The 17,673-nt window shown below is 49.2% G+C and overlaps 1 protein-coding gene across 4 annotated transcripts in view; it reads right to left on the minus strand.

The window, feature by feature from the left end:
* PKNOX2 (PBX/knotted 1 homeobox 2) overlaps positions 1 to 17,673 on the minus strand; it is a 73,817-nt gene that overhangs the window by 24,386 nt on the left and 31,758 nt on the right. For all 4 annotated transcript variants that reach the window (XM_065881460.1, XM_065881459.1, XM_065881458.1 and 1 more), the window contains exons 3-4: positions 16,552 to 16,723; positions 5,491 to 5,679 (exon numbers count right to left, since the gene is read on the minus strand). In XM_065881460.1, the coding sequence (XP_065737532.1) occupies positions 5,491 to 5,679; positions 16,552 to 16,723 (361 nt within the window). The remainder of the gene's footprint in view (positions 1 to 5,490; positions 5,680 to 16,551; positions 16,724 to 17,673) is intronic.

Here is a 17,673-nt window from a genome sequence, read left to right on the forward strand (position 1 = left end):
CACGGGGCAGAACTTCCAGGGGCTGGGCTGAGGTGCTGGCTTCCCACCCCCTTGGCCTCCAGCTAATGTTGAAAATGCAAACACTGTGGGTCAACGGGTAAGTTTCCCCTTCCCCAGGTGAGGATGTACTGATTAGTTCCCTTCCTATTTTTCTGGAGAGTTAGCACAGCTGCAGAGTTACATCTGGTTGGCTGAGCCCAGAATCTCAGAACCATGCTTACTCTGTGGCCTCTCCCTTCCCTACTTTCAATCTATTAGCAAATCCAAACACTTGCTTCCCAGCCATTGGTTTCTTACTCCCTGGTCTCTGAATCCCTGATCTACAGCTAGGTAGGGTCATGCCTCCCCACCCAGGGCCCAGGACGCTTGGTTCTCCTTCCTACGTGTCACAGAAGAAGTCAAAGGATCTAGTAAATGAAAACAGACTCATCCCTGACTCTGCGGCTTAGTAGCTGTGTGACCTTGAACCAGCGACTTAACTGCTCTGAGTTTCCCTTTCCTTGGGTGTAAAATGGAGAAAATAATGTGCACCTTGCAGGCCGGTTGTGAGGCATACGCAAGATAATCTATGTCAAGCACCTGGTACACAGAGTGCTTGGGACCAGGGAGCTTAATAAACGTGGACGTTCTCCCCTTTCTCTGCCAGTTCTTCCCTGAGCAGCTCAAAAGGTGGCCAGTCGGTTCATTTGTCTCCAACGCGTCTCTAATCCTTACCCCATTGCCTACATTCTCCACTGCCTTTAAAGTCTTTGGCAATTGGCTGTGGTGATCAGACTCAAAGCATAACATCCCACAAATCTGGCTGCAAGATACTCCATCATTACATTTGCAGTTAGAGATTGTGTCACAGTGGTTTTCATGCCCTCGGAACCCAGCAAGCTCAGTAGGTGCTTGAACAGATGCATATGGCGTGAGTGAGTGATGTTTCCCCCATACCCTGGCCCCTTCTCTGCAGGGACTGTGAAAGGCTCTCTCTGTCCCTTACCATCTCCAGACTTCTCTCTATCCTGGGAACATTCACACTGAGAGCTCTCAGGTAGTCTGCTAACCGCCCTCCACTCCCTCAAGCTTGCCTGAAATGCCCCCTCCTCTAGGAAGTCCTCCCAAGGCCAGTGAATCTACAGCTTCTCCAATCACAATAGGATTTGAAAGTCCTCCTGCTGGCCTATCTGATCCTTACAGAGGTTTGCTCATCCTGTCTCTGGGCAGGAACAGACCCTGGCCATGAGGGCATGCAGGCTGGGGACTGGGCTTTCCCCGGGGAGGAAGAAGGATGCTGAGTGGTGACTGGGCAACCTCAGGCCATACACATGCTTTGCTCGATCCAGACCCCTTCCGGCAGCTGCCTTCCTGCCCTTCCTCAGGGTCCCCTTGCCCCTGAGCACTCTGTGCTCACATAATTTATCTAGATCCTTGGGTGTGACTCAAGCTCCCTCCCACTGAGATTGGGCACTCATCATGGACAATTCCCTGTGTTCTCCCAGGACCCAGCAGGGTGCACACAGTAAGCTTCCCCTAGATGCTCGGCAAATGAATGAGAACTGTGGCCCCGCCTGATTTGCACTGGAACAGAGCTGAGGTTTAATCTCCACGGGGAAAGAGGGATGGATTTCAGGTCAAACTAATGCTTGAGGGGGGCAGGCACGAGGGTCTCTCCAATGGAATGGTTTATTTGGTGCCATCAAGGAAGGGCTTCTTCACTGAGGATCTGCCCCCACAGGAAGCCTGGGTTCTGCCGAGTAAGAATCCTGGGTGTCCTTAGGTGCAGGCAGGGCAGGGTGGCCTCCTCCAGAGGGGAAAGGACAGGCTGTGGCCCAAGTCCTCGGAAACCCCGGTTTAGCTTTCCTGCTTGCTGAAAGCAGTCTCCCCCGCTCCGAACCCCCTTCCATCCCCTAGGAGAAAGCTCACACATAGAAACGGAAGGCCAAGCCGAGAGTATGCCCCGACCTCACAGAGCTGGATGGGGACACAGTATGGCATCTGAGAGAGGGGGACCAATTTGAATAAAAAATACATCTCCCACTCTGCAACACAAGGCTGAATGATTAGCACACAGGCAAAACCATGAGCCAGCAGTTTGCAACAAAGCTGGCAGGCGGCTGGAATGTTGATCCTGAAGATCGTGTTCCAGAGGGGAGACACCCCTCCCCAGGCCAGGCTGGCGCTCGGCGCGGCTATTTCAGGCTGGGGGGATTAAGGTCGCACCATGACGAATGTGTGCACAGACACACACACACACGCACACACACACGCTCCTCCTCTCTCCTCTGCCGAGCTGGCTCCCACGGCCGGACCCCAGTCAGGCCTGCCTCCTGCACTGAGTCTCTTGGCCCCGAGGGTCTCTCCTTCCTGGGAAGGCCCAGGCCAGCCCGTGCCCACCTTGGCGAGGCAGAGATGGGAGCCTGACCCGGGGATGTGGACGGGGCAGCGCGGGGCACATCCTGCTCACCTTCTCCCGGACACACACCTGGGACGCTGCACTGACCCCACCCCTCCCCCTCCCCCCACGACTGCCGCCATCTCTCTTTCCAACTCCCTTCTGCCTCTGCCTGTCTTCAGCCTCACTCTCCTCTTCCTCGGTCTGTGTCTCTTTGTCTTTGTTGTTCTTTTCCTCTAGTTCTTCAGCCTCTCCGTACCTCCCTCGCAAACGTGACCATTGATATTTGTCATTCTTTCCCTTTGTCTTTCTCCCTACTTCTCCTTTCCTCCTTTGCCTTCCTGTTGCCTCCCTTGATTTCTCTCTATATTTCTCATCATATCACTTCTTTCAACAGATATTTACTGGCTGCCTATCATTCACCAGGAGAGGAAAACGTGAAGTCACATGGGATATTTACCATATAAATGGCCCACTGTGCCCAGGAGTTAGTTGAGAGGAAGAAAAGCCCATGCTTTGGGGTGGGGTGTCAGGGAGGCCTCCATGGAGAGAGCAGCCTTATTATTGCCGTTGGGGAAGAGGCTGGGTTTGGTCCTGCAGAGATGTGCCGTCATCACCCAAACATACAGGCGTGGAAAAATAGTGACCTACGAGGGCATCAAATGTCAAGTGAAAGGATGTGAAAACTCTGGGGGGCGATTGGGGTTTTCAAGCAGGAGAATGGCTTGAATAGAGCTTCAGAAGATAAAGTAGCAGCGGAAGGCTGAGGTGTGCATATGTGAATGTGCGTGTGTGTGTGTGTGTGCGTGTGTGTATGCGTGTATGCGTGTGTGGGAGGGGGGCGGGGGGGAGGGCTTCGAGGTAGCCAGAGAAGACAGAAGAGCAGGTTAGGAAGCTATGACAGCAGCTCGTGTGTAATTACCTTATTTACCCACTGAAGCCTGAACAAGTAGGTGGGGCCAGTGAGAGGAAATGAAGGGACAAATCTGAGAAGCCGCAAATGGGACCACCTCGCTAAGTGTCTTCTCCTCTCTTTCTTGGTGTCTTTGTTTTTGTCTGATTGTCTGAGTTCCTCTTTCTAAGCGGATCAGAGGTCTTTCTGCAGTGGTCAGCCCAGGGCCAGCTTCACTGTCAGGCACAGATGTGAGGCTTACAGTGATAGGGATCAAAGTTCCTTCCTCTTTCCTCTAAGCTCAGAGGCACTGAATGCAGGGATTCCCCAGGAGGACTGATTTTTGGCAGATAGCATCTCCGAGGCCTGGCTCACCCAGAGCCCACGTTATCCTTCTCTGCTAACCCGCGTCTCCAGTGACCCTGCTTTCTGCACACAAAGTTGTCGGCCCGGGGACCCCAAGCCTGAGGGGGCCACTGTGGCTGCAAAGCCCTCTGGCCCTCCTTTCTTCTCCCACTGCCCTGGGTACACCCCCGATGCCAGAGCTCGAGCTGGGGTTGGAGGGCCCAGGAGGGGAAACCCAGTGCCTCTCCAAGGACCTGATTATTTCCAAAGACTTGTGCTAATTTTCTGCTATGATCCTTACATCTCTGTGAGGCACTAAATCCTCATTACTTTTCCTGACCGATGCATTCTAATTAGATCAACACTTAAAACAAATTCACAATAGCCACAGGATGGCTTTCCATCTCATTAACTCCTCACTTATTATTTTCATGAAAATTACTGATAAAAATGTGCATCTCCATTTGGTGAGGCCTCACAGCCTCCTTGGCTCCTATCTTGCATCTCTCCCATCACCGGGGCTGCGCAGCATCGCCATGGTAACCCACAATAATAGAAACTAATAAATTACAAACGAGATGCTCGTTGAGCAATTATTGTCCTCTCTTATGCAAGTTTCTTGCTAATTTTGATCATAAGGGAAAGTACAATAAGACTCTGAAGGAATGAGTCTATTTCAAGAGAATATTAGCAAGCAGAAGCCTGGGCGGCTGAGTTTAGATCTGTAATAAAGTGATTTGGTGATTTCAAGCAATGGGAAGAGGAAATAAACTTCCGGCCTCGTGTCCCATACAGTACTCACTATCGAGTCCCACAGAGACCCCACTGGGGTGGGTTCGATGTGATTCCTGCTATCAAAATGTACAAGGCATGGCTGGCCTTCTAGGGGCCACCATGTCCTTTCCCCTGCCTCCACCAACCTAGAGAGAGAGATTATACGTCTCGATCCTTAAAACTTAAGAATAAAAATTGCACCACATTTCTTTGGCATTCTTTCCAGCACCTCTCACCAAGCATTCTTAGAAGGTTTACCGGTATCCCCAAGCCTGATTGTCTCGTGGGCAGAGGCTAGTTCAAACCTCCTGGGGGACCCTCCATGTGTCTGTCCTGGACTCAAGAGCTCAGTGGGAGAAGAAGAAAGTGGTGACTCTAGGGCTTAACATAGACACCAGTGAGTTGGGAAGGTATCACCAGGAAGCTTTCTTAGTTCATAGGTTTGGGGAAAATATTCTGTCCTGGAGAGAGAGCCCATTCTCTGCCATTTCCACAGTTCCCAGTTCCCAGGATGAAGGTGGCTGGTGAATCTTGGGAGGGGTGACTTTAGGTGACTTACACAGTGGCCCTGGACCACAGGGAGACAGATGTGCCAGGGCAGGGTGAGCAACTAGAGAATGATCGGGGAAAAGCTGTTGTCTCCTATTAGGTGGGCAGGATTCAGGGAAGGCCCACTTTCCCCACACTCTCCTTCCCAAAACACAGAGAGCTCATCGAGCTCCAGTCCCCTTGAGAAGCCTGTGAGGCTGGGATGTCTGGGTCCACTCCCAGCTCCGTCCCTGCCTCATCCTCCTGCAAAGCTCTCCATCTCCTTAACTCTCGTGCTCATTTTTTGGGATATCTTGGACCAGGAAGCCAGGAATCCCTTTGGACATTGTCCCTCTCAGATCCGGTCATCTTCTAGGGAATACTGATGCCCTGGCATGCTGAGCTCTGGGTGAAAAAGGGACTGAGCTGCCTGAAAATAGCAGGAGGAATGGATCAGAGGTGAAAGGATACAGTCAGTCTAAACCATTTTCCTAGGTCTCCACGGAACCTTCAGACATTCTGACACCTCGCTTAGGAGCCTGGCTAGGAGACAGGACCCAGCCCTGTGTGTTACCTGTGAGTGAAGGTTTATGGAGGGCTGGTTGGGGGAGTAGGGCCCCCCGAGGTCATTCCTGAGCAGGTTATCACTGTGCATCTTGGTTTTGAGGCAGGTGATGTAACGGTTACAAAAGTCCTTGCAGAGTTCATTGACTTTCTCCAGCTCCAGCAGGTGGATTCGCAGGACCTGGATTGCCTTCACCATCTGTGGAGGGGGAGGAGAGGTGAGCCCAGGTGTCTGGATCCCAGTCCCCTCACTGCCTTGCCCGCCCCACCCCCCAACAAGTCCCAAGCACACGGACAGAGAGGAGCCCATGCTCGCCCTAGGGACGTACGCTTTCCACCCGCAGGATTTAAATTCTCCTTGTGGGTAGCTGCCGATGGCTTCCTTGCTTTGAGTTCACTGTTATCACAGCTGTTCTTGAGGCAGGTGTGGTATTCTGAGAACAGCACTGTGCTTAGAGATTATAAGGCCAGGTCTCAAGCCCCCTGCCTGCCATTTACAGTCTGTGTGGCCTTGGCCAAGTGCTTAAGCTCTCTGCGCCTCATTGTCTGACAAATGGGGACCGTTACGCGCTCCCTGACAACCTTACAGTTTTGTGGAGAGGAGCACCTGAGGGAAGGCGTGAGCTGCAAAGTGTGAGGCCTTGAACAGGCATGAGGAAGACCGAGATCAGAGCTCCTTGCAAGAGCCCCCAGAGGTCAGGGACTGGCTACTCTTAAACACGTATTCTGAGTACCTCATGTGATGCCAGTCACCTAGCAGACACCCCATCAATGCATGTTGACCGACTGCATCGTCCAGCATGACTTAGCTGGGTGCTGGGACACCCAACTGTCTTCGGTGGCCTTTTGCGTACCCTTTGGTACGTGTGTCTGCTGCCTCTTCAAGTGGACGTTCCTAACCTTTTCAAGGCAAGAAGCTATTTCTCAATCGAGGCTTTTCCCTTTATCGTTGTTATTATTATAAAAAGAAGGTGCTATGGAAGGTATGGAAAACAGAGGATGAAGAAGACTGCCCTTGATCTAATCACCCTAAAAAGAATGACGACTTCTTTGTTCTTTTTCGCATGCACGTATTCCAACACAGCTTCAATCACCTTGTATGTACAACTTGGCTTCCTGTTTTTCCCCTTAGTTTACCAAATGTATTTTTCTAAGTGGCAGGAATGTGTCCTCTAGTCTCCCTTCTAGACTGCAAGCTTCTAGAAGAGAGGGGTGGTGGCTAATTTGCTCACCCCATTATCCTCGTTACTAACACAAGTGGATACTGAGTAAATATTTGCTGAATGGGTGAAAGTTATTGAGTAAATACATTTTAAGTTGCTGCATATCATTCCATGTGTGTGCCACACTTAGCCAATTCCTTATGGCTGGGCATTCAGGTAAATTCCAATTTTTAAACTTTATTAAAAAACATGTTACAGTGACTTATCTTCCAACCTTATAGCTTATTCGTGTTTCTGCATTATTTCCTTAGGAGAAGGTCCCGGAAGTGACAGAATAAAAGCTATGGACATACTTTTGGCTCACGATAAATATGGCCAAATTGCTTTTCACAAAAGGTGTTGGAGCAATTGGATATCCACAAGCAAAACAGTGAACCTTGATTTAAATCTCACGCCTTATACAAAAATTAACTCAAATGGATCAAAGACTGAAATGTAAGACATACACACTATAACATTTTTAGAAGAAAACAACAACCCAGGAGAAAATCATCAGGACCTAGGGCTACGCAAAGAGGTCTTAGGCGTAACACCAAAAACATGACCCAGAAAAGGAAAACTTGATGAATTGGACCTCATCAAAATGTAAAATGTTTGCTCTTCAAAAGACCCTGTGAAGAAGATGAAAAGATAAACTACAGACTGGGAGAAAATATCTGCAAACCACATATCTGACAAAGGACTTATGTCTAGAATATATAAAGAGCTCTCAAAACTAGCCAGTGAAATAACAAGCAATCCAATTAGAACTTGGGCAAAAGACAACATCAGACATTTCACTGAAGAGTATATATATACATGGCAAATAAGCACATGAAAAGATGTTCAATGTCATTAGCCATCAGGGAAATGCAAATTAAAACCACAATGAGATATCGCTATACACCTATCAGAATGGTTAACATTAAAAATAGAGGTAACACCAGATGCTGGCAAGGAATTAGAAACGGGACCACTCATATGTTGCTGGTGGGTATGAAAAATGGTCCAGCCACTCTGAAAAACAGCAGAACAGTTTCTTATGAAACTGAATACACCACCCAGCTCAGCAACTCCAACTCTTGGGCATTTATCCCAGAAAAATAAAAACATCTGCTCACCCAAAACCTGTATGTGAATATTCCAAACAACCTTATCCTAATAGCCCCAAACTGGAAACAACCAAAATACACGTCAACAGGTGAATGGATAAAGAAACTATGGTACGTCCATATCATGAAATAGTACTAGGCAATAACAAGGAACAAACTAGTGATACACTCAACTACTTGGATGGATTTAAAGGGAATTATGCTGAACAGAAAAGAAAAAGCCAGTCTCAGAAGGTTACATACCGTATGATGCCATTTTATATAACATTCTTGACATGACTAAATTTTAGAGACGGAGAACAGACTGGTGTTTGCCAAGGGATGTGGTGGGGGAGAGAGGGAGGAACTGCCCTGTATCTTGACTACCATAGTGTTTCCATGAATCTACACATATGATAAAATGGCACAGAAGTACACACACACACACACACACACACACACACACACACACACGGCTGCATGTAAAACTGGTGAAATCTGAATAAGGTTGGTGGATCATACCATTGTCATTTCCTGGTTGTCAAACTGTATTGCAGTCATGCAAGAAGGGGATCAGGACTTCTCTGTATTAATTCTTACAACTGCATGTGAGTCTATAGTTCTATCAAAACACAAAGTAAAAAAAAAAACAAAAACGTGGGGCTCGCCTTGGAGACCATTTATGTTGATATAAGCAATATATAAGCATCCCTCTTAGCTTTGGGCCGGCATTTTGATGCCCAGGAAAACAGGGATGGGCATCGCTCCCAGAGAATCCTATCAGGTGTGTCGTGCTGCGTGGCTAGAAGCCAGGGCCACACCCACTCTGAGCTTCATCTGCATTTCAAGTGGAGAGCAAGTGAGGCGCCCCCAGGTTGGCATTTGGATTGTCTGATGGGTAGGGATGGTGCTTGACTAATTAAAGGCTCTGAGTACTGAATTAGACTAAGTGTCACTCAAAGACAGAAACCAACAATTGCGTGTTTTCAAGCAGGGCTCAGTCACAGGGTCTTGTCCTCAGGGGATGCCCCCTCCGTGGGGCTGAGACTAAAGGAGACTGTGCCGTCCCAGGCAAAGAGGAGAAGAGTGACTTTAGTCCAGATTATTTGGACCAGAAGATGGAGTCGGGCACTGAATAAATTATTTGCTCTTGCCTAAATTTTCTACTTGACAATATATGGTGTTTAATAAATACTCATTGACTGATTGATGGATAACAATACCCAAACATTTCTTATTCTTACTATGTCTCAGGGACTGTGTTAAACCCATCACATGCCTGATTTATTACACATAACCACCTCTGCAAGTGGGTACCATTATTGCCCATATTTTACAGTTGAAGGCAATGAAGGCCACAGGTAGAAGTTTACTTGCTTCACATCACACAGTCAGTAAGTGACAGAGCTGGAGCGTGAAGCCACGTTGCCTGTGTTGCTTCACCGGCAACTAAGGGTCTCAGGATTTACACAGAGAAGATGGCGGTTGATAGGGTGCATGGTTTAGGGAGAAAGTGGCTTAGTGACAGGAAGTACGGCGTCCAGGATACTCAAGTTTAGGATTTCCAGAACCCTCCCTGGCAATGTTCCCGCATTCGGCTGCTCTGGCCTGGCCCGCAGGAGCCAGAGTACCTCAGCGTGCTTCCCCATGCGTAAGAAGAGGGGGTTGGACTGTCAGGTGCCTTCTGTTTTCTGATTCTCTGAACGTTACAGGGACTTCTGATGGTCCTGGAAGGGACCACGTGAGATGATCTAGACCAGTCTCTAGGTGACCGGATGGTCCAAACCCTCCCGGACACATGGCTGCATCTTCTCTCCTGAGGCTCTCTTACCACCTCGGCCATCTCCATGTTCTCTCAATCTGCTGAGTTCTTCCAAACATTTACTGCAATCTCTGCGCTTTAATATAAAGTGCTGACTCAGCCTTCTGTAGGCACCGAGAACATCCAGGGCTCCATCAGTACAAGCTCCCTTAATTTAATGTTATACATTCAACAAATATTGAGTCTCATTATATGCCAAACACTGGACAAGACCTCTGACTTAAATAAGTTGCCCAGTTAGCTTTGTCTTCCCCAGACAAAATAATCCTAATTCCTTAAACCTTTCTTCTTTCTCCCTCCCTTCCTTCCTTCCTTTCATTTCTTCTTTCTTCTTTCTCTGAGCTTTCCTTTACTGGACTACCCTTCATTTTCAATCAACATTTTATTTATTCATTTTAAAATCTCTGCGTGAATACACACATACACACCCATACACACAGAAAAGTGCACCTATCTATTTATAGCCAATAAATCCTCGTTAGGTAAAAAAGAATCGGAAAATACAATTAAGTAGAACAATATAAAAAGTAAAACCTACCCAAAATAGCTTTGCTCAAATGAAATACGCATGCAATGTGTTTAGATAGATTTGGTGCACGGTGGCCAAAAGTGGACCTACATTTTGGTCTAATAAAGTACAGGTGAAGGATTACTTTTTTATGAGGTAATAGACTTGGTTTAAAGATTTAAGAACATAGAGTAAATCATAATGGTATTCCAAGGCAATGAATATGTAGGACCTGTTCAGTATTAGAGGAAAAAATGGGCAATGCCGTTAATGTGGGGCAGCTGTCTGGCCTGGCGCAAAGCCTGTGGGATTTACCATCAGACGGCTTGGATTTGAGTCCAGACCTACTATTTACAAACTGGGTGACATTGGGCTAATTCCACGACTTCCCTGAGCCTCAGTTTTCCTCATCCCTGTCTCACAAGATTTGATAACGGCTAAAGGAGATAATAATGTGAAAGAGCTTTATAAACCACAGGGAACCAAATGCATATAAATTTTGCAACCTCTTTTAATGATTTCTAATATCCTGTTGGCTTTTCTATTGCTGTTCCATTTTCAGATAGTGGAAGAACAGTCATCCTCAGTTTTTTCTTCTATATTTATGTTTAGTAAATCATCCTCTATCTTATTTTTATGCAATTTTGGGTTTTTGCCTCTAAATCAGAATAAAACTCTGACATATTAAACTATTTTTCCTAAGTGATCAGTGTCATGTAAAAAGTTATTCCAAATCTTCTAGTGCAATAACAATTCCATTTAATTTAATAGCGTCATCAAATATGATGAGTGGACCCTTCGTTCCTTTTCTCTCAGTTTTGCTTCATCTTTCAGATTCTCTCCCTCCCTTCTCTTTCAAAATAAAAAAACAGCCCTCTTCTTCTGAGCAGAGGGCTTCACAAAAGCAAAACGAGATGCACCCTTGCATTTCAGTCTCATATCACAGCGCACGAGCCCCACAAGTCTCAGGAAAGCCCGCAGGACCGGGGCCTCTCATTTGCTGGGAAGTCGCATGGCATGATATCCTGAATCTACTATTTTCTGCCTGGGTATTTTGGACAAGTCATTTAACTTCATCTATAAATGTAAGCTGATAGGTAATACTTACACTGTAGAGTTGTGGTGAACACTGAATAAGATCATGTACACATATGTCGTGGGCACAGAGGAGCTGTGTGTTATATGTGGATTCTTTCCGCCAACACGCCCCTCCCCCCCACCATCAAATACTTTTCTGAAAAGTGGCCTCTCTTGTAGGATTGCGGCCTCTTCATTTGATAGTGATGTCCTTGCCTTTCAAAACATTTTTTTACGTAGCACTTTACAATTTGCAAAATGCTTCTCTCTCCATTACCTCATTTGAGTCTCAGAAACATGGGGACACACAGGCATTGTCATCACTCTGCTAGAGATGGAGATCAAGGCTCAGAGATTAGGTAACCAGCGAGATTCCAGGCAGCAATTAGGGAGGGAGGTAGCTTTGCCCTGGAGGGCAGATTCCGTTTACTCTCTCCTTCCTCTGCAATTTGGGAAGCTGGAATGTTCTCCCTCATTTACGGATGAAGAAATTGGGAAACACACATTCCTTGAAGTGCTCTGACGCTTCCTGCATGTCACTAGGTCAGCCAAAGCTAAAATCTATTCAGGAATTTTTCCAGACCAGACCAGACCAGCCGGACCTGGCCTGAGCAGTTGGAAATGTGGGGTCACTGGAACAAGGCCTGGGACATGGAAGAAAGGTGAAGTCCAGAGCCTGTAGACTGCTTAGGGAGGCCACCTCGCAGGACAAGTCAAATGCTTTCAAGTCACAATGTGGCACTTCCCTTCCCACGTCCCCAGAGTTGGGAGAAGCGTTGTGGTTCAGGGGAAAGAGGTGGGCTTCAGGAGTTACACCCACCTGGCGCAAACCCCAGCTCTGTAACTTATTGACTATAGGGCTCTCGGTCTTGGATTCCCCCTTCTGTAAAATGGGTATAATGATAACCCTCTCATAGGGCTATGGCGAGAATTCAATAGCAGAGCTGGGTGCTAGAGAACAGTGGGTTTTGGAGGCTAGGTCTGGGGTCCTCCACTTACTGGGATGCTCTGGACAATTCACGTGATCTCTGCACTTCGGTGTCCTCATCTGTAAAGTAGGATAGCGACAGCAACCCCCTCAGAGTCGTACTGAGGACAAAATGAGATCTGGCCAGAAAAGAACTAAAGACAAGTGCAGAGGAAGCACTAAGAAAAGACTGGCTCTAGGGCTGCGTCACTGCTGAGCGTGGGCCGGGCTCCACGCCTGTATTTGACCCACGTATGTGCTGTGTGGTCTTGAGCTGGTGATTTCACCTCGTGTCTCAATCTCCTCATCTTAAAACGGGGATAATAATAATCTGTGCCTTGTGGGTCTGAGAAGAGAATTAAATAAGATAATACAGGTGAAGTGTTCAGAACGCACCTGGCGCCCAGTAAGTGCACTATAAATGTTAATTGTTACTGGCTTTGATTATTATTTCCTTTCCCTGTTCTGGTGTCTTGTGGGATTTTTCTGCTCCCGTCAAGGCGAAGAGAGTGTGGGCGGGAGGCCGAAGGGAATGGCTCTCTGAAGGGGGCCGCCCGCCGTCTCGGTGGGCCCAGGGCTCTGCCTGGCCTCCTTATTCACAGCCTCTGGCCTCTGGCCCTGCCTCTTCAGAGTGGGCCCGGGGGCCTGGGGGGCCCCATTTTGGAGCTGGTCTTGCGGTCAGGCAGCTATAATCTGTCCCTTAAGCCACACCAGGGTCTCATTAAAACGTGCCCCGTAAGTGTTAAAAAAGTTACACATAAAAAGATTCCATGCATGAAACTGAAACCGTACGTTTTAGAGCTTCGGTTTGAAATCCTGCATAATATATAAAACCTCGGCCCTGCACTGGGGGCCCGTAAATCAGATTTCATAAAACAAAAAGCTTTTACCTTTCAAAGGGGTTTGGGGAACTTGCAAATTTTACAGACTGGACCAACTGCCAGTCGGAGGCTGCTGGGCCCAAGCAGGGGATCTGAGGGCCGGGTGCCAGAGGCCTGGTGAACGCTGGGTGGGTATGGGAATTGGAGTGAGGGTATCCCCGGGGGAGCATTCCAGCTTAGCCACCATGGGGGTGGAAAGCCACCCGCATGGCACTGAAATGGGGAGGTGGAGAGGCTCAGAGAGCGTGGGTACCAGGGAGAGAGATGCTGGTGGTACCCCGTATAAATGAGGCCTCTGTTACCCCCGGGAAGCAGAGAGGTGGGTGATGGCGTGCAAGGAGCCAGCAGACCTGGATGCTGACAAGTCACTGCCCTTCTCCAGACTCCAGTGTCCCCATCTATAAAATGGGTGTGCTGCTTTCCACGCTTGTGGTTTCCCCACCAGCGTTTTGGGATTCTAAGTTTCTTTTCGGGCAGCTGGCTAACCGGGAAGGGAGGTTCCCTCGGAAACCTATACTCTGGGAACTTCTCTGGTCTCTGAGCATCTCTGGCAGAGCTTAGCAAACAGTGCCCACGGGAACTCGTCTGAGAGACCGTGGAGCGGGGCAGGTAGACACAGAGATTTGCGTGGACGAGAGGAGGGGACCAGCTGGAGGGGGAGGACCCGCGTGCCCGTGGTGGGCCTGGGGGAGCTGGGGAGGAGGCAGGACCCGAGCGCCCAGCGCGGGACAGAGTTCGGGGGATCCTAGTGTCCTCCTGACAATCCCATCTGTGAAAGTCAACATTCAAGGGCAAAGGAAAGCCGCCCTGACACACATATATATAAAAAATAAATCTCTCAATTATCTCAGCTCATTTGCTTGGGGTCTCATTTTATGTCCCTGCCCCGCGGTGCAGTATATCTGTCCAGATAAAGAGTTACAGTCGGTTGGGCTACGTGTGTGGGGTTGTAAAAAATACAGATGCCAGATTAACTGGCTGTGGCACTCGGCAGCTGATTGAGCTGATAATGACGTGATCTGACCTTTTTCTAATTTCTAATTATGTGCATCTCGGCTGTGCTGGCTGCATGATTCTTGTTCTAACGATGGCTCCTGTGGTCGGCCTCTTCATCTCTCCCCTCCCGACACAGGACTACAAGTGGGGTGGCAAAGGGCGCTGCCTGACACCCTCCCCCCACTCCCGGTAAAGTTTCAGGCTTCAGGCCACACAGTCTCTCTGATGGCCTGGAGGTGAGGTGAGGTGAGGTGGCTGGAATGCCTGGCTTTAGCGATACCGCATTTGACCTTAACCTTCTGGGTGCCATGCATTTAGTTCCACAAGCCATCTCGTGAATATTTTATGACTGTCACAGGAGACAGGCGTATTGGCTCTATAGACGAGGAAACTGAGCTTCAAAGGAGTTGTCATCAAAGTCACCCAGAGGGTGAGCTGCGTAGCTGGGCTGAGGTCCTTGGCTCCTTCAGTGGTCTCCATTTAAATACCATCAGTCATTGACTGCAGCTAACTCTGGGTAAATCAGGTCCACATGAGGAGGTGCGCTGTCCAAGGTCTGCTCCACCAGTGGACCACTCCCAGCCCAGTCCCCTGAGATAGAGGCCCAGGCAGCACCGGGGGTCTGGGGCCATTGGGGCAGCTCCTACAACATCCACGTGCCTAGGCTAGGCGTGGCACGTAGCAGACACTAACCAAGTTTTGTTGGATTAATGAAGAAATCTGAATCTTTGAGTGAACAGAACTCTGAGAGACCCAGGTAGTGTGGGCCAGGGGAGAACAGGGAGGCGGCCACACTTTTTGGTATTTTCCAGGCTGGGCTAGAATAAGAGGCTGTCCTCGGGGGGTCTTCTATAGCTCACCTGGCAGGTGGTAGTGGGCAAGGTCTGTGAGGTTTGTTTCCCCAGGACTCCTACCTCTGAAGGTGTAAATTCTTTCATATTACTCAGCCTACTTGGGGTATTTCCTACCAATTTAGGCCTCAGTTTCTTTTGGGGTCAAGGGAGAGGAGTGCCCATTCCAGCTCCTGCAGAAACGGCTGCCTCACTTCCTGGTTCCGTGGCCGCTGCGGGTGTAGCTTCTAAAGACCTGACTCACAATTGCGGTTCTGAGATTCTGAGCAACCGAACAGCAGGGCAGGGCCAGGCCAGCCTGCACTTACTGCTGGACCAACTGGAGAACCTGCACGGGGACAGCTGTCCTAGGGGACCTGAGAGACAGTGGTCTGGGCTTCCAGGAAGGAGGTCTGCTCAATCCCAGCCAGGGGAGAGGGAGGGCCAGGCACAAGCCGAGGTGGGTTTGCGGCTCCCAGAAATCTGCACTAACGCTCCCGACCCCGGTCAGGTGCTTATGCTCTGTCCTCTAAACGCATCATAATACTTCACCAATTTCCAGGCCAGGCTGGGGGGCTCTCCTGGTAGCTCTTCTGGCCTCCATAAAGTAGCATAATCAACTCTTGAGAGAAGCAGTGGGGTGGCTAATTCACAACACAGGATAATACCCAAGTCGTTTAAATCTGTTCTGCTGGTGCACTGTGTATGTGTGTTTTTCTTCCTTCCTTTTTGGAGTCACATTTGCTTTTCTAATTCTGTTTCCCTTTTGGGAGTAGGTACTAACTAAACTCTGATTGCAAGAGGTCAGTGCTATAATCAATCAATTTGTGGAAGAAAGAGTTTTTCAGAGTTTCCAAATTCACCGTGCATCATCTGGGTAATCCACCCACAGAAAAATCAAGAATTGTGGTTAATAATCCCGGGATGACCACTGTCATGATGAACAAACAGAGCACCCTCTCTACAGCTCTCTTTCTCTACAGGATTCCCAGGGCTAGATGAGAATTTCAGGCATCATCTAATCTAGTGGTTACCAAGCCTTATTGAAGATTGCAGCTGTCTGGGAAACCTTTAAAAATGTACCTTCACAGGTCCCACCAAACTCACTGAATCACGGTTTCCAGGTGGTGGCCCCAGGCCCGTGTGCTTTTCAAAGCCGTAGTGATGATGTGGATGACAAGCTAGGTCTGGGAGCCTGATCTACGGCGTCCCCCTAAATGGGCAGGACATCTGCTGATCTTCTCAGTGTGACTCTGTTTCCGGTCTTCCTATCACCGATCTGCTTGACGGTACCTGTCATCCCCACCCTCCACACTGTAGCACATGGCCATCAGCTCCTCTCTGGGCAGCCCAAGACAGATTTACCAGCGTGCCAGGGCTCTAGCTCTTGGAACAGCTACACCAGACATTCTGGGCGCCATGACCCTCCTTTCCTCCCGTCTGCACTGCAAGGGGGTTGGAGGTGAGGCTACTAGTGTTGCAGCGGCAGAGGAGGGGAGAGCTTTGGCAGCACCACCTTTGCATGCAACTCTTGGTTTAAGGTTCTCAGACGCTGGAAGGGTACACCTAGTGCCTGCCCACAGGGGGCATGCAAATTTCTTTGTTGAACGCATGAATGAAAGGGTCGCTTCTAGGGCATCTGGAGGGCATCAGAAGGTAGGGAGAGCCTAGCCAGGGCGGGGTTGCAGGGTCTTTACCAGGTTGTCCAGCTCTGGGTCGTCGCTGAAGAAGGGTTTGTGCTCTTGCTCTTGCTGGTGGACAAAGTTCTCGATGTCCACGTCAAAGCTGGCGGAGGTGATGCACTCCGAGCCCTGCGTGGCCTGTTCACATTTCTCAAACAGCAGCGTCAGGAGCGGGAAAAGAGGGTGCCTGCGGGGACATCAAGAGCTCACACACGCGCACTCAGAGACTTGCTGCCGTCGGGGCTCAGAAGCCACCAGGGTCCCTTCCCACATTGCCGTCACTTCTTCTCCCAGGGTCCCACTCCCTGAGAAAGGCTCCAGTCCCCATGGTCAGCCTAGACGGCAGCATTTCACGCCCTGGCACAGAGAATTCAGTCTCCTGATTCCTAGGGCCTCAGAGGCTTCTGTCCCTCCCCACCAGGGTCCTAACTTTTCTCTTTGTCCAGAGAAACTGCACAGATATTTGATGAGGGATGCTGGGTATAACCCTTCCCAGAAGTAGGTGTCCATTTCTGGCTCAATGTCAATCTGGGAAGGAAATACGGGAAATGTCCAGAAAAGTGCTGGATGTGAACACGTGTGGTTGGTCACACACCCTCCCGTGGCTGCGTGGAGCCAGCCGAGGGCAGCACCCGTGTGTTTGCAAGTGTACGTGGCGGGGTGTGGACCTGAGTACTCTTCACACGTGGAGGGCAGAAGTCTCCACCTGTCCTGCATCTGTTGGCCGACTCAGTTTAGGTCAGACACCCCAGTCACACGTGTAACACTTCCCTACACGTTTCTATCATCACACGCTTAGCACAACTGTAATTAAATAATTCTTTGCATCGTTATTTGTCCAGTGTTTTCCTCCAAGGCTGTCTCTGTCTCAGTGATCACTGTATCCTTAGGACCTTGCCCTGGCGCTGATAGCAGGCACTTAATAAATATTCGGTGACTGACAACGACCCAGCGAATGATGAATACGTGAGTGTGAGTGCGCGCACGCGTGTGACGACTCTGTGATGGATGGATGTAAGCTGAAGTGCTTACCTGGCGACTCTATGGGTCTTGGCTTCGACATCACCCACTCTGGGAAGGTTCCCTGACTGCCCCTTCCCTCAACCTGTGCCGACGGCTCCCTGGATTGTTTGCTTT

The sequence above is a fragment of the Phocoena phocoena genome, chromosome 8, assembly GCF_963924675.1.
Source record: "Phocoena phocoena chromosome 8, mPhoPho1.1, whole genome shotgun sequence".
Taxonomy (NCBI): domain Eukaryota; kingdom Metazoa; phylum Chordata; class Mammalia; order Artiodactyla; family Phocoenidae; genus Phocoena; species Phocoena phocoena.